This window comes from Frieseomelitta varia, unplaced genomic scaffold, assembly GCF_011392965.1.
Source record: "Frieseomelitta varia isolate USP_RPSP 00005682 unplaced genomic scaffold, Fvar_1.2 scaffold_398, whole genome shotgun sequence".
NCBI classification, from domain to species: domain Eukaryota; kingdom Metazoa; phylum Arthropoda; class Insecta; order Hymenoptera; family Apidae; genus Frieseomelitta; species Frieseomelitta varia.
Window position 1 is genome coordinate 52744 of NW_025110143.1, and position 17955 is coordinate 70698.

Sequence of the window (17955 nt, forward strand, 5' to 3'; positions counted from 1 at the left end):
GTTTGTCCCTCGAGTGTCGTTGAATTATCGTCGATGATAAACGCCGTATTTTTCAAAGTCGATAGGACTGGACGTTCAATATCCGGGAACGGTTGGAGGCATATCGCGTATGTACGTACGGCTGGGTTAAAAGCATAAAATTTAGGGTGTGACCCGTTCCGTCCGATCGATCATCTCGAGTTTGGCGTTGGGAGCAGTGCCACCCTGTCTGGCCGCGATTACGCGATCGATCCTCGGTGCGATCCTTCCCTCCTGTAGCTGCGACACGTGTCACGTTCGCCCGAAACGTGGGTCGGTAAACGTCGTCGATTCCAAACACGGGAGAACAGGCCAATAAATTCGTCCGTACGGGCGTCGACAAAAGGAAAGAAGAAATTTCGTCGCTCCGAACGCAAACTTTGCGTCTCCAGTGGCAAACGAGCTCGATTTTTGCCGTAGCAAGCTTTGCTAGCGCGACTCTCTCTCTCTCTCTCTCTCTCGTATCATCGATTATCTCCATCGATAACGCTCGGCTCGTGTTCGAAGCGACGATAGTCTCGCAAAGAGGATCGTACGTTTGACACGCTCGATTCATGGGCTTAGCCACACTGCCGTTCAACAACGTTCGACAACGTTCGGTTCAACCAAAAATTTTTCGCGAAACTGCGAAATCTCGCTGGACTCGCTTCGTTGACAACTTCTTCGTTGAGATCGACCATGGAAACGACGAACACGATCGTCTGAACGTTTAACACTATCAAACTACCAAACTGGTCAGAACGACTAATTTATAATTTTCTATCAAAATTTCACATATTTAGCAGCAGTGTATTTTATAGTTATTCGAGTAACTTTGATAAAATATGTCAATAGAAGCTCGTATCCTTTATATTGAATTATTAACTTTCTCTCGTGCCTTGCGCTTGAATTTCTTTGCTATAAATATTATAAATATTTTTCGTCGGTAGTTCTGGTGTTAATTACGAGTAATGGGAATACGCGTGGAGGATGATGTCGGATCGATTGCGCGAAAGTAGCGAGATGTAACCCTTCTGCAAGGTCAACTCTGTTTGCATTGATAATAAATTGAAATTAAAGTAGATTGAAGCCGGGAATTTTTTAAGGAATGTGCCACATTGTCCACCTACGACAAGACGGTTCGATGGTTGTCATGCACACTATGCGGTGCAAGTGCGGCAGTGACTAAATCAGCGTCGTTCACAAGGATGGATAGATGGTCGAGGCGAATTCCTTGACTTTCGAGATTGCCAGACCTCACGCCACTCGATTTTCACTCGTAGCTCGAGTATTCAAAGTTAACCCTTTGCCCTCGACATAATTTCTTTTGTACATCATCTACCAGCAATTTACACTTAGCATCGCTTCAAATAAAACGATATATCATTGGAATATAATAATCGTTCAATCGTGGCATTTTATACAAAGTTTCGAGTTTTCATTACATTTTTCCAACATATTTATATCTAAAGCATTCGTCAACGTGCATTGCGGGTTAATAAACGTGAAGAATTTATATAGACGACAATTTTGACGTCTATTAAAAATTGAATTTATTACATTTCGAATTTCTAGTTGATTTGTTAGATTCAATTTTTGACTGCATTCATTAAAAAAAAAAAAAAATGGAATTAACGTAGATAAATTATATATATATATATATATATATATATATATATATATATATATATATATATATATATATATATATATATATATAATAGATAAATATCGTCAACTCTTGCTTCGAATTTTCGTTACAGTTCCTGAACGAAGGATTTTATATACGTGACACTTTGTTGTCTTACTTCCACTCGTGGAATCTATTGGCAAAGTTACGCCGGAAGAACACTCACAGTATTTGGAATACTCTGTACATTCTCTGAGGTGATGTTTGTTTGTCGAGCGTCGGACAGTGGCTGGCTTTTTCTCGAAATATTCCTTCGACTAAATGACGTTTGGCAAACGTAATTTGCATTCGTTCACTCTCGTAGGATTGAGAACAGAGGGAACCAGACGAGACGTTGGTACGCGAGTTTAACAAAGTTTACAGGCAAACTTGAATCAAAAAGTTCCTCGAATCGATCGATCGATCGGTCGACAATTTTTCCACCTAATTCGTTGCATTCACTCGTGGAAATATTCGCGATCACGAGCAGCGTTTCCTCGTAAAATTTCGCTCGGCAGCGAAATAAAATGAACGCGATAATCGATTCGACGTAGAACGGAGGCACGATCGCTTAACGATCGTCGATGAAAATGACCAATTGGCCTCTGCCGATTCCCGCTCGAACCGTATCGTTTTTTTTTTCTTTTTCCTTTTAGGAGTGGGGAGGGGGGGGAGGGCTTATCTTAATTACTCGGCGGAGGCTTGATCGATTCCGGTCCGATATTACGATCGCCTCGTGCCAATGCAATAAAACGCCACCGCGTATTCTCGTTCCGCGGGCAGGACCGATCGAATCTGGCTTTTTTATTTCACTCGAAATGCCACGAGATCTTACCCCTATTGGCCGTGTTCCATCCACGTCGGACGTTTCGAGGATTAGATTCCGAAAGAGGGAGCAAAAAGTCCGGATGGTTTAATCGCGCGAGGCAAATGCGGGAAAAAATTGACGACTCGGCGAGATCGGTTGGCCAACCGATTTTTCGAATACGACGGTCGATTTCTTCGACTTTTCGAAAGCGTCGCGCGAGTCGATCGAGTTGCGAAATTTATATCCTTCGCGTCTGTTAAAAATTATTATAGACAATAATAAAAAATATCTAGACACAACTGGATACAGTTGACGGATTACATGCAACTATAATTATTTCTGTCGAATTACAACTATTCTGCGAAATATTTCTCGGAAAGACTGCGAAATATTTTTCTGGATAGAATTTTTCGAGCTTTACGAGCGATTTCAAAGGAAGAAACGTAGAGGCGTGTTTAAATGGGAGAACAAACACAAGCACAGATCGATGGAAACTGCGGAGGTGCTCGTTCGCGTTCATCCTGGTGGAAACAGCAAAGATACAGTGGAAATCAGCAGCGTGGATCAGCAAGGACGCGCGTAATGTGTTTACTATTCGAGACAGTCGTACCGTTACATTCCCTGGATAGCGAGAATGCTGGAAATCATGCGTCAGCTGGACGTTCGTTGGAAACCTACAGCTAGCCGCGAAATGTTTGTACATTTTTGCTGAGGTGAGGTGAGTTCTCTGAAAAGAACTCTTCGAAGCAACGACCAAATCGTTTCATTTTTCCCATATTTCCTGCCAGCTTTCTTGTTTCTCTATCACATTTCACTGGCTGATTTCCTCGCCCGTTTGCACTTTCGTTACCGCTCGTACGTGACTCGTCTGTTTTGATTCTCAAAGCCAGATCGCAGAAAGAAAGTGACGATGAAATTTTTGTGAAGAGGAATGTGTGTAGTTGGAAGAAGGTGCGTGTATCGCTTCGTTTACGAGCGTAGAATTGCCTCGAGCAGGAAAAGGAGAAATCAGTGAACAGAGTAACGATGAAAGTTTAATCGTTTTACAACCGCCCTCTGTGTCGAGCCTCTCATCAAACTTTCATCGACGTTCATCCCTATCGGGATCGTGCAGTTGCCATTTCAGTAAAAAGTAGGACGTAACTATAGCCGTGGATAGACGGGCGGCGGCAGGGCTCTCTGAATTATTGATGGAAATCGTTCCCTTCGTTCTCGGCCAATTAGAACGATTGGAAATTTCGGTGGAACGGCGTCGCGTCCTTTCAAACAGGGAACAACCGACCACCACCACCACCACCACCGAGGGGGGCGACACGCGTGTATGCCCCACACGTACAAAGGCAAAGTCCTTTCCTTTTGAGGAAAAGTAATCGGAATACGCAGCAACATGCGTCGTGCAGAGAGTACGCAGAGACGGGAACAGTGCTTAGACGAAAAGCACGGCGAAAAACCGAGAAACTGTAGCGGCATCGGTTGGTAAAAGAAGATAGGCGTCTAGAAAAGCTGAGAGATCAGACATAAATCGTGGAGCGGACCAAAGCCAGAGACCAAGTCGAGAAACGCACACGGTTGGACTGTTTGTTCGAACGAAGAAAGAGATTAGCTCGAGAGCGCGAAATCCAAAAAAAAAAAAAAAAAAAAGGAGAAGGGGTTGTGGTGAGCCGAACGTAAGGAAGCAACGAGAAAGAAAGATAGATGGATGGATGGATGGATGGATGGATGGATGGATGGATAGAGAGGGGTAGAGAGAGAGAAGGAGAAAGGCAGATGGAGAGGGAGAGATTCTAACGTGGCGTTAGCGAGCGACGAAGCAGTGGGGTAGCCAGAGTGGGTGACGGGTTAGGTCGGGTGGGTGGCGGAGGTAGCTACGGAGGTGGGTAGTAGTAGGTGCGCACCGTACGCGGATACCAGGTGAGTGGGGCAGAGAGAGCAACCAACCCCCGGGACAAAACGCGAAAAACCACTTGTACGTCTTCATCGTGACGGTCGGTGGTGTCCTGCGATATCGTTCGTCTCTCCTCCCGCCGCTGTATCGTCGTTCGTTCGGTCGTTTGGTCGTTTGGTCGTTTGGTCGTTTGGTCGTTCACGGTCAGTCAGCCGATCGATCAGTCGTTGTCGTTTTCACGTCGACCAACGTCGACGTCGATTCGATTCGGAATTCGCTCCTCGAGTCGCGTCTACCAGTCGTTCGCGTCCAGTTCGAATTCGACCGCGAGCCACGACAGTACGACCGACTCGAGGGTCGTCGCTCGTCCAATCGACGAGCAACCTCTGCTGTCCTCCAACCGCTGGATCCGGATCGAGCGGTGGAAAGATCGGTAACTTGAGATCGTACGAGCCCGATTATTAATTTGTAACCTCTTGAACGAAGAAATTGTCGATAAATCTATCGGAGAAAGAAAGATATATATATATATATGAGAGAGAGAGAGAGAGAGAGAGAGAGAGAGAGAGAGAGAGAGAGAGAGAGAGAGAGAGAGAGAGAGAGAGAGGAGACGAGACCCAGCAGGGACCGAGCGATGCGAGAAGCAGCCTTCATCGATCCAGCTTGAACCGGGGGTGAGCTGACATTGGCCGGAATCTTGAATCGCCGATCCAATCACGTGATCCATCACAGGGATCGAAAGTAGCAGACCTCGTGTGCGCGGTTCTTCGGCCTTTCGCGAATCTACCTTCTTCCGCTTCTTTTTCCTCGTTTCCTCTCGGTTGGCTTCCTCGGGCTGGGCTACTAACTAGCGTTGCGTATCGAGGCTGCAAAGCCTCGTTTCTTCGGCATTCGCCCAGGTCATTCCTTCCCTCCTCCCTTCTTCTCGTTATTTTCGCCCCTCGACAAATTCTTTTCTTCGTTTCTTCTTCTTCTTCTCTCTCTCTCTCTCTCTCTCTCTCTCTCTCTCTCTCTCTCTCTCTCTCTCTTACTTTCGTTACATCTCGTTGAAAGAGATGCTAGTTGCTTGTCCTTTCACAAACCGGAAACGAAAAATACAGTGATAGAACGGTGATGTCGATCCAAACACGAAATTTATCCCTTTCCTGTGTTTTCGTGCTACGTTCAACGTTCGTTTATTCGGCTCTGTTATCCGTCTGTAATCGACTCGGCACGATTCTCGCAAATTTTCCACCGAGTTTCCCATCGCGCCGTCTAATCCGCGAGCAACGCTGTTAATTGCAATCGGTCGGCAAGACGCGACGCGATTACTTGTTGCTCGACACGACACCCTTTGTTCCCTCGAAATATTCCAAAAATACCCAGCGTTTGCCTGGCCCGTTGGATTCGATTGGGATTGGCTGGTCGAAAGAGCAATTATCCGTCCGTGGCTGTCCGCTTTATTCGCTGCATTCTCGTTAATAAACCAACAACTCGTCGTTAAACATTCGTCGAATCTGGCTTTTCCAACACACATTGGCGAACAAACAAACGGAGAGCCAGAACAACAGTCGACGCGTAAACCCACGTGATCTCGTCGATACTTTTATCGAATTGTTTGCAACAAGTGTTTGTTAAATTTTGTATTATACGTACCGAGCGTTATACGTGCCGAGTACTCGCTTTATCTTTCACGAGGCAAGCCGTGCCTTCTCCATCGCGTTGGAAAATAATTGCCAGCGGATCGGTTTTCTTCGTCGGTTGAAGATTTAATCCGCCCGGCGAAAACGGCAAACTCTGTGCGCGACACTTGTTTTCGTGAACCATCTGCGCCCTGATCTGATATAAGTATAAGCCGCGCACGTGAAATATCGTTTAATCGTTTCGCCCGATAAAGCGAAACAACGTGTGTGTGTGTGTGTGTGTGTGTGTGTGTGTGTATGAAATTGATATCGGAGAAAATACGCGTTTGTTGTTAACCTCGTGTCGCACAAAAAAGGGAAACAATATTGCCCCGCTAGTTTTTTCTTTCCTTTTCTTTCTTTTTTTTTTTTTTAATAAAAATTACAACTGTTGGCCTGGTAATAAAATCCGCCAGACCCTCCAATTTTTCCATTTTTCGCCCTACTTTCCTCGAGTTTGTTTGTTTGTTTGTTTGTTTGTTGTTTCGTTACTCGCAAGGGACGAAAATTACAAATCGCATCTGGGTGATTCGTCGAATCAACCGAACGACACAGTTTTTTCTCTCCTATCTCGTATCGGGAATTAATTCTTTTTCATCGAGGGAACACGCGTCTCGCGGCCCATTTTCGTTATTAATTTTTTCGCCAAACCAGCCACCTGGTTCTACCAGTTTCACCCCTCTACCTCCCTCCCGCTTTATTTTTCAAATTTTCGAACGTCAGCCCCCGAAGCTACTGCACGGCAAACTAACTACGGGGACCGCGAGACGACGAATTGAAACTTGCTCGTCTCGATTTCAATTCCATCAACGCGCGAACTAGATACCCGCTTACCCAGAAACTTTTCACTCGAAGCTATATACATATATACACAGGGTGTCCAAAAAGGTTGGAATCAAACTTGGACTACGTGCTACTCAGGTCAAACAGATGAGAGTAAGAAGTTTGTATAAACTCATGTCCGAAAATGCTTTATTGGAAAGATATAAGCGTTCAAAGATTTATGGACGAAATTCGTCTTACAATTCAGAATCGTACGCGTATCACAAATTGTCAATAAGATATTTATTGCAAAATAATCCTCACGATATGATGTCTCGTTGGAAACACGCTATCAAATGTGGTTTCAACACGACGGCGCCCCGCCACATTTTGGACTTGGAACGTACGCGAATTTATTAATAGACAATTCCCTCAATCACGTTGCATCGGACCAATCAGTTGGCTTCCTAGGCCACACCTGTATACTTTGACAATGTATTCAAAATTGCATTTACTATTATTACAAATGGAATATTTGAAAGAGTTTGACAATCGCTAATTCGACGAAGTCGAAGCCTCCATTCTTGCGGAAGGAGGAATTTTCAAACATTTCTCACAACTGTCACGGTAAGTCATAAATATCTTTAAAAGCTTATATATCTTTTCATTCAAGCACTTTCGGACATGAGTTTATACGAAACTTTTTTCATCTATTTGACCTCGGTGACGCGTAATCTAAGTTTGGTCCCAACGTTTTTCGACACTCCGTGTATATGTATATATGTGTGTGTGTGTGTGTGTGTATCTACCCGAATAAAAAGTAGTTGGAACGAACTAGTAGCGGAGCGAGCGAGCGAGCGAGCGAGCGAGTGAGCGAGGGGAAAGGGAAGCAGAACAGGGAGAATATCAGGGATACCGGAAGCGACCGGTTGACCCCGTTGCTTCGTTACACCGTCGCCATTGTACGGTTTTTCCTCAAAGTCGGTCTAAACGAAGATCGATGAGCGTCTGTCCCCAAGCGTTCTCGAAAACGGCCGGAAATCCATTCCGACCTGCACGGGAACGCCCCTTCCGTGTCCTCACCCTCGGAACATCAGGTCGATCGAACAATTCCCCAGTGAATATAAAAGCACGAGTTTTCTCATTGTTTGGAATCCCAGCCTCCCTTATCTGTTGATATTCATCCTTGCTTGCGATTCTCGTCATCGCGCGAACTCGATTGTCGTCTCTCCTTGCTCCTCTCTCTCTCTCTCTCTCTCTCTCTCTCTCTCTCTCTCTCTCTCTCTCTCTCTCTCTCTCTCTCTCTCTGTGTCGAAAAAAAAATTCAGAATCAGAACGTTTTTGCACTGTCGCTCCGAAGAAGTCAACTTCTTCTTCTTCTTCTTGTCTTTTCACTTGCGTTTCCTCGCGTCGCCCATTTCGTAGAGAAATGCACGTTAGGAGTCGCGTAGGAGGCGGTGACGATGCGATCACGGTCAGCGAAAGGTCGGTTTTTCAGATACGTGGCGTCGTAGCTGCTCGGGACGGGACCGCGCGTCGCGATCGATCGATCAAGAAAAGCTCCGCTGATCCTCAACAGCAGCAAGTGACAAACGAGCAATTTATCTAATCATGCATCGGGTTTGTTATCGTCGTCGCGACGTCCAGACAATTTCGTAATTAATCCGTGGCTCGAGGTACCATTTCGTGGTCGGTGAATGGGCGGGAAACGGCGGTGAAGGAAGAGCAGAGAGACAGAACGTGTGGCGAGAGAAATAGTGGCAACGAACGCGGGAGAAACTCGCCGGGCGAGTGGATGTCGTCGTAAGGTCCGAGTGAACGAGACCCGTTGGAGTGAGGCAAAGCGAGTGAAAAGCAAGTGAAAATCGAGTGTAACCGAGGTGAACGGAAGAGGACTCGATACGAAACGGAACGGTAGTTGAGCAACACCATGAGCAACACCGGGGCTATCCCTCTGATCTTGGTGAAGAAGGAGCAGCTCGTCGAAGGCAAGTACCCAAGTCCCGCGTTTAGTTCTTTCCTCGAGTTGTCACACGTCGACACGTCCCATTGTCCCTTGCCGGATATTCCGCTCTTTCAGCGGAGAAGGAAATGACGTTAGGTCGATTGTTATCGACCGATCGATCGGCCTAGATCTGCGTCGCCATTTTCACCTATATCAGTTTTCGTTATTACTTTCCTCATCTCTCTTTCTCTCTCTCCCCTTTTTCTCTTTGCAGGATTTGCACGTTTGACGCTCGTTGTTTCACCCGACAACAGCAACGACACGCGTAATCGACCAGTTCCATCTCCGCGCGACTGCCGCGTTTCATCGCGGCGCATTCGTTTCGCTGAAATTCCAGTTCGCTTGGAATATATCGCGGTATTTTTTTCTTTTTTCTTTTTCCCCCTTTTTTTTCAACTCAAAGCGTTCTTCTGAAAATGAGAAATTTCCGAGAATGCTGCAGCTGCCACGAGAATAGTCGTTGACGTTTCTCGCGGAATTTTCTGTCACGAGCGCGTCCACGCGAGCCACTCGTGCCAAAAGGAAAAGGGGGGAAAAAAAAAAAAGGAAAAGAGAGAGGAAAGTAAACCGAGTGTACGAATACCAGTAACGAGGAAAATCCTGTTGCTCCTTTTCTCTATGCCGCATAGCGGTACCATTTTTTTTTTTTTACCGTCGCTACGTTTTCTCCGAAAAAATCAACTGCTTTCCCGAAATCTCTAAAATCTATCACGGTAGCTAAAAAGGATTCCGAGTCTTGCCACGTCTTGTTCCGTTCGTCAAACGCCTACTCGTGCACGAGTGTCGCTTGTTCGAAGGAGAAACAGGGTTTCACTAGCGTCTCGTTGCTCTACTTGAGGATTCGAGCGGCTGACCATTGGCTGCTCGTTCCACTGCCAGGCGCAACCCCATGGCTAACGGCAGACTTTGAATCGCGACCTACACTGAAACCGCGGCGAAATTTCTCCTTAGCGTGCATTAGGGTGATATACTTATTAAATGAAACAATTTTAAAATAATCACGTTTAAATAATTCACCATTAATAACGAAAGATAATAACTTTTTTGTTGCCTTATTGTTGTCAGTAACATTCTCCGGGACGCGTATCGTCGATGTTGAAGGGATGAAAGCTAACTTCAAAGTTGCAGCTGCGGAACGTATTTCGTCAAATATCTCAGAAACTATCAAAGATAATGTTTCCGTGTAAATTGATGAAAATTGGGGTGTTTCAATCACGAATTTAATAGCGTATACCATTTAGTTTTTCAACGGCCGAGTCTAGAAGTGAAGATTTATGCGTTAATTGGGAAATTATCAAAGTGTTAGGACCGAGAGAGTGGTTCCTGAGTGTAGCGACGTGTCGGCTAACTAGGCTTGGCTCTAGGTTGAACAGAGTTGAAACACGAATTTAAAGGTTGAATGTCGGCTGGCTTTCTTATGCTCTTTCAGAGTATCACGAATTCGGGAGATTTCTTTTGGGAAGTTGTGGGACTTTGTCACTCCTATCTTCGCCTGCCGTTTTCGACTAGTCATCATCTCAACGAAAATTCGTCGTTCATCGAATGGAAAAAACAATCTAAATTTTACCACGAGACTTTCCCCCCTTTCGACGATCTCGTACAGGTCAAAAGCAACTCGTGGCCAACGATACCTGACACCTGACACCTAATACCTAACAACGGCAACTCGTTCGAAAATGCCTCGCGTTTCTGTGGTATTTGACGGTGGGAAGAACGACGTCGACGCCGTGGAAAGAGCGTGTTTTTCTCTCGAAAAACCACGTCGGTGACGGCGAGTCGGTGTCTGAGGGGTTGACGCGGTATAATCGATACGCCGAGTCGTCGCGTCGCACGTTCCGACACACATTCACCGAGTTTCACCGAGTTTCACCGAGTTTCTCCAAGTTTCGCCCAAAAAGATCGTAAACTACGAGATTTCGCAGGATGCCTGAACCATCTTGGAAAAATTTGGCGCAAAAAGACGACGACGTTCGTGCCTCGACTGTTTGACACTGTTCCGCGACGGGCCGATTTTTGATTGCCTCCCGTTCAAGTGAACAACAAACATTGTTCAAATTGTTCAAATTATCGAGTATATATTCAGCTAGATTCGACCAACAGATTCTCTCTAGCGTTCGTAATTTTAGAGTTTAAACTCCGTTTGTGGCTACTAGCGATCATTCTATTTATTTGTTGGTGATTTCTTCTCGGCGATCGTCGACAAAGAGTGGGTGGAAAGAAGCAAAGTGGCGCGGAACCGGAAAGCGATCGAAACGAAAAGCGTATCGCGTACAATCGTATCTGGAATTTCGTTTCTCTCGAACAGTTTCAACGGAAGTTTCAACGAAAGAAAGCGTTTCTCTCGCGTGATTTGCACACCGACTGTTTGCCTATGGAGAGTAGAGAGCGGTGGCTTCTAAACCGTCAGGCGGAAAGGAGACGTACGTTTCCTCGGACGTAAGTCAGCCCGAGTCAAGTTAAATCGGTCGGTCGTTAATCTTTAAAGCGTAAACCGCTTCGACCACGTAACAACGATAAACGTCTGCGCCTTTTTCCACCAGGCGCGCAGTAGTGCACCTTTGTTCCCCCTTCGCAGCCAAATCAAATTTCATTCGGCAAGCAGTCGATTTTACAGTCTGTCTAAATCGAACTCTCGAAACTCGGATCCTCGTTAAGGTTATTTCATTCGAAACCTCGAGTTTGAGGCCCCTTGGCCCAACGCCAACACACCTCCGTCTCTCCGTCTATGATAAATATTTCAACGTTTGACGATCGACGACAGTTTAAAAGAACGCCGACGATCTCGTCGAGTGGAGGCATGAATGGTTAAATGAGCCGCGATTGTCCCCGGATTTTCACTCGGCTGCCCCGGGTGCCACGTGTTGCGCCCGAGTGTTTCACCAACACGAGTAGAACCCGCAACGGTGGCCGCGTGCCGCCTTACCCTTACCCTTACCCTTACCCTTACCCTTACCCTTACCCTTACCCTTACCCTTACCCGTACCCTTACTTCACCTCACCTAATCTTATCGGTAATCCCAAAGCCCTCCGATTCGCACGCTACTCTTTCCCTTTCGAACGAACGGACGTTCCTGGCGCGCGATCCTCGTCGATTCATCTTCTTTCCTCCTGATCTGACCCAAACCTAACCCAGTTGCACAGCCAGCCACCATCCTCGCAACGTTGAACAACAGTGGAGACGCGATGGATTTGTCATTATCGAATCGAATGGAAAACAACGAGATGCGTCCCCTGTTCCCCATATTTTCAACCATTTCTTGCCTTTGGACCACTTTGGAGAATTTTTCTGTCACGTTGACATCCCGTCGATGCACCCTTTCTTTTCATTCCAAACGCAAACTCTTTGGTTTTCTCTAGAGGTGGCTAACTGGCGGCCCTTGCCCCCACTTTTCTGATCGCTAGCGCTACCCCCTCCACTGCGTCCATCTCTCCACACAGTGAAATTTCCTCGTCGTGCACGAGCGACGTTGACTTTTCTATCGAGCGAGTGGACAAATCGTTCAAAGTTGGCGACATATGGTTCAATTGAAGAAAAAGATGACGATGAACTTGGAAATTTCGAAATCCCTCAACACACACAAAAAATTGATATTTTGCCATCCCCTATTTTGCCTCCCGTAAAACCATACAACTTTTGCATTGTGAACAATTTTTCATTTGACGCATAATTTAAAAGTTTTATTCCAGGTGTGCAATCACCCTATATACATATACATATATATATATATATATATATATATATATATATATATAAGACCAGAGTCGTGAGAGAACGTTGAAAGAGAACTGTCGAAAAAGTGTCAATCGTGTTGTTAAAAGAGTATATTTGAATTGTTAGTTCGTGTTGTTTTAAAGTAATTTGTCTCGTTTAATTATTTCTTGCTCTCTATTATCATTATTTTCATTAAATAAACATTATTTATGTTATATACGTCTGTACGTTGTATCCGCAAAACTTTCGTTTCCGCGAGATTATAAAATACGCGAGATCGATTCGAACGGGTCGGGACTCGCCGCGCCAACGAAACGGTCGTTTGTCAGCCAATAGTAATTCGCGGCGAGTGGTTGCTCGCTCGCGCGGGTATCCTTTATTTCGCTGTTTCGCGAAAACCGGCCGGCAAACAGCCGGTCGTCGCGACTGGCTCACGCTCGCGACAACCTAGTTTTTAGGCTGAGCCAACGAGGCACGCCGGTGAAGTGACGTTTGTGAAACCGCGATATAATGAGGCCGAGATTTCAAGTGTCACCGGCAGCCTTTTCGAAGCGGCTCGCTGAAATATGCCCGATTCTGAGTGGGTCGTTCGTTAACGACTGAAACTTTCCCTTCTCCGTTTCTCCCTTTATCCTATTTCCCCTTTCCTACCCCCCCCCCAGCCCCCTCTCTTTCTTTCTGTTTTTCTCAACAGAATTCTCGGACTTGTCAACACCGAAAAAAAAAAAAAAAACAAAATCCATGAAAAAGATCCTTTCGAGTTTTAATTCGTTCGCCATCACCGCCCGCCGTGTTCTGTTCTAGAGAAACGACGAACGAATCAAGTATTAACGGCGTAAAATATCAGACGACGTTCTCGCGGAACAAAGCGAAAGGGAATAGTACGTACAGTATAGCAATACGTATGCATGTACGTGCAACGCGGACAATCGGGGAATAATTCGGTACGATCGATTCATTCGCGTTCGAGCCGCGACGTTCAATCTCGGTTCGAGACTCGATTCACGGTTAATCGCGGTAATTGTTCCCCCTAGATATTCTCGCCAAGATATTTGCCTTTGAATCTTCCGTTCTCCGTTAACCCACCGACAGGCCCACGAGGTGAGACGTCGTTGTGCATTTCGCTGCGCCGCGCCGCCGATGCAGCCTCGACTGCAGGCCAATTCGAATCGTGCAAACACGAATCTGCATCCCGTCGAATTGCCGGTCGCGTTCCACCAAGCGTAAGCGTCCAAGGCTGTGAATTGCATGGAAATTTGTTTACACGGGGATTCGCGGCGTGATTCTGCGTATTGATTAACAATCAACGTCGATCGTGATTCTCCCGAAAGATCGGCAAAGCAAAGTCTCTCAAGTTTTCATAAATTTTCCATTTGCTATATATATATATATATATATAGTTGTAATATTCTTTCTTCTCGATTTACAATATTTTGTTATATCGTAATATTATTCTCTCCGCTTGTTTTCTTTCCTTTCGACAAATTCGAGTTGCCGTGATAACAGGCGGCGACACGTTCTCGAACACAGAGGCACGTGTCGCCGAGGCCAGCAGAAAGGCCTTCTTCTAAAAGTGGAAATGTTGGAAGAGAGGAATGACAGTCGCGACAGCCGACCACCGACGAATAAAATTTCTACAGAAATAAAAGTGTTTATTTTTGTTGTTTTTACATTTTTACTCGTCACATTGCCGATCGATCAGGGGTGACAACCGCACGGCGATGTCTCACGGCGATCAACGCTAGCCACGCTTGCTCGCTAGATTTATGAACAGTCGTAAACGACCGACGCGACGCGATAAGTGATCGGCGAATTAATTAAATTCAATTGCAATCGATAGCCGCAGCTGACGCGGCGAGAAAATGACGCCTGTGTCGCGATTATACCGGCCCTTGACAACTCCCTCCAGCTCTCATCGACTACGTTCGATTCGGCCCTCCACTCTATTTACCTTCGCCGTCCGCGTTTCGAGAAATTCGCACCAAGCAACGTTCTACTTTTTTTTTAAATTTCGTCGCACCAACAAACACACATCCCGCGAAATATATCGTCGATAGTTTACTATCGTCGCCGAACGAAACGCTGCGAACGGCAACAATCTTGACAAAGACCATCGTGACCTCCTCTAGTGTTGATTAATCTTTAACTTGATTTACGCAACTGGGCCAAGCTCTTTTTACCGTGCCAACGTTTGAAACAACAACAACAACAACAACAACGCGTGCAGCTGTGGAGGAGGAACTCTTCCTCTCCGAGGTCAAAGATCAAAGTATCGCGGGAAACGAGGTAACGTCGACGGCCAGCTGCGCGATCGACGTTGAACCGATACGTCGATACGACTCTACGACGCCAATTTATAAGCGCTCGACGCGGTCGTGATCGAAATATATACCAAACGGCCGCGCCGTTGTCGATAACCGACACAAAAAGCAAATTAATCGCAAGAGACGGACAAGAGCTGAATCGCCTCGCGTGACCGCGCAGGTAACGCGCTCTTACCGATCTATTATTTTTTCTCGCATTAACCTTTAAACAGCCAGCGAATCGCGGCATCGATCAAGCCGAGCTGTCACTTTTCTAACAGAGTCATTTCTCTGTCCCGTCCCGTCCCGTCCGTTACCGACTGATTTAAAATTCATTAAACTGTCTCTGGAAATTATTCATTTACTCGTTCGCGGAATCGCCTCGTCGCTCGACGAAACAACACGATATTTTCGGAACACACCTTGTGTAAATTCCCTCGGGAGAGAGAGAGAGAGAGAGAGAGAGAGAGACCAACTTTCGACTTTACACGTTCCAACTTGTTTTCAAACTAGCAACGAGCGTCGTTTGTCCAAGAAAATAGAAACCGAGAGACTATCATCGGACGTTTGGCTATTAATCCGATAGATACACACGTAGCTACTCGTTCCACGTCTGTCGAAACAATTTTTCTGCAATCACACGATTTCTCCTCCTGTCGAGCTGATCCTCGACTCTTCCTCACCCAGAATCACCCGACGAACGTGATCATCTCACCAGCTAAACTTACTCGTCCCCACGCGAACGCTCCCGTTCACTCTCCACCAGCCTGTACGTGCTTCCAGTACATTTGGCAATATGCGCTAAAATTGGCCACACTACGGGACAATGCAGAAGCCTAATACCGTTCAGATTACGGCATTACGTGGATGACGTAGGTTCTATCGATCCTTGAAAATTTTATTCCAATATTCTACACGTCTCTACGTGGTCCATGAGGGTGAAGCAGCTTTTACGAGTTTTTTTCGGGGGATTTTTTGAAATTTCGACGGAAAATTGTTTCCGCGAGAAAGAAAGAAAAAACAAAAGAAACAAAGAGACGGTAAAGCGTCTTTCGAACATTCTTCGTCCGATAAATCAGTCAGACAAATAACGTCACGTTTCTACTCGTTTGTACGAGTTACAGTTAGAGAGGGTTAGAGTCTCGTTCTCTCGTTTCATGTTCCAATGAATTTGGAATTTTCGCGTACGTGCGCGCGTACGTGGATGTCGAGGTGAAAGGAAGGAGCGAGTGTCGTCTTCGAGAGGAGTTTTCATCGCGGTAACAGGTAGCACTGGTCTTTTGTCACTGACCTTACGGAACAGGAACGCACGCGATAAGCGGCAAAATGGAATGTCGTGCCGGTATGCCACGGTCGGTGCTATCAGACCGCGGCATCGTTACCTCGTTGTCTGCGTTCTATTGATTTTCCTGACCTTGCGCCACCACGAGGCCACGAATTAGCTCGATATACCCTTTAAAACAGCCGCCTCGATCTCTCGATCCCCGCTGAAACGACAGGCAAACTTGCCCGACATCCTTGCACGGTATCGACCATTCGTAAATAGACACTATTGGCCATTTCTTTCTCCTCCTCCCTCCCCCCCCCCCTCTCTCTCTCTCTCTCTCTCTCTCTCTCTTTCATCTCTCTGGCGATAGTAACCACTTTCGCTGTTCTCCTTTTCAATCGTTTCGTTCAACTTGGAAAATTATACCCGAATGCGAAACCGTGAATGTTCTCTCCCCCCCCCCCCCCCCGGCGAACTTTTTCAATAAATCATTCGTGTTGGAACGATGGCTGAAAACAATGGCCACGCGCTTCGTCGGCTCAGTCGGTTCAGCGTCGCTCGAATCGTCAATACCGTCGGAATTACGAATTACGCGTTATCGTCCAGATAATTGTACGACAGCGAACAAATCTGCCAACAATCGGCGAATCTCGACAGTGAGTCGACACGCGAGGTAGATACGAAACGAAGCGTAGCTCGAAAATCAGTCGAGTTTCAATCGTCGTAGGCAAACGAAAAGTAGTCTTTTCCACGCAAAAGTTCGACAGAGATCTATGTTGTCGCGAGCCGAGCATTCAGAGAGAAAATCGGGTCAAAGGTTGGAAGGAAGGGTTTGGTTATCTCGAGCTCGTCGAGGCAACAAATTGACAAATTGGAGCAATCAGCATCCAATATACGGCAATCGTCATCGGGCATTGGCAGTGTTTCTTTTTGTTTCTTTTCTTTTCTTTTTTTTTTTTGCTGCATCTCGTCGTTCGTCTCGAGTATCTTGATTTTCATTCCCATTGTACGTCTCTCATACGTCGATCGTGCATGTCCCCGGCGTGTGAGTACATATATGTACGTGTATGTATTTCAACACGTCGACGTATTACGGAGCATAATGCCTCCGCGTAATGGCCGTTGATAGAATTTATACTCGCCACCACCGAGCACAGATCGCCGCCGGCTTGTTATTTTATCAAATCTCGTTTACGTGCGTTTGATGGCGTCTCATGGTTTACGGTGGGAGCCGAGGTTGCCTCTCTTCAGCACGCGCGCTCCAGTAATTTACCGCGACCCGCGTTGCCTGCCCCCCGCCCCCTGCCCCCCCCCCTCGCTCATTCATCGTACGTCCTCAATGCTCGCACAACTAATTTTCGAACTAATTAATTTCTCTCGGCCGCGCAAGCTGTCTGTTACCTTCTCTTCTCACCTGTTCTCACCAAATCTCTCAACGACAAATCATTCCTTCCCCTTTCTTTTTTTCCACCCTCCGAACAATCCGAATGGGTTCTTTTAACCTACGTGGTTCGTTCAATACAGTAGATACAAGCAACGTTTATCGATTATGATTTAGAAACAGAACGGATACCGGTGAAAATCCGAATAAAATTGAAAAAGATATTGAGATACTTTGTCATAGAATTCGCTACTCTCTGTATGTGTAATTGCCTCGCAATCTCTACCCTCTCACGACTCGCTGCTCTCTCGATCTGTATGCTTTGACGATATCTCGATACTCTCTCCCGATTGTCGTTTAAGATGTGCATTCTCGAAACGTTCGTCCTTCGCATATCCACAATCCTCACATGCCCTCATATTTTAGATATTGAAACTTGGACGGCTCGCTTGAAACAAACAGTCCCAAGCCTGGTTCTTTTTTTTTTTTTTTTTTTTTCACTGCG

At 46.1% G+C, this 17955-nt stretch overlaps 1 protein-coding gene across 5 annotated transcripts in view; it reads left to right on the forward strand.

The window, feature by feature from the left end:
- LOC122531394 (solute carrier family 12 member 4) overlaps positions 1-17955 on the forward strand; it is a 95091-nt gene that overhangs the window by 29614 nt on the left and 47522 nt on the right. Inside the window, exon 1 of one of the 5 annotated variants that reach the window (XM_043659277.1) lies at positions 8565-8770. The exons of the other annotated variants lie outside the window; for them this stretch is intronic. Within the exon in view, the coding sequence (XP_043515212.1) occupies positions 8713-8770 (58 nt within the window). The 5' untranslated portion in view covers positions 8565-8712. Of the gene's footprint in view, positions 1-8564; positions 8771-17955 lie in introns of those variants that run through there. 5 annotated transcript variants of the gene reach the window in all.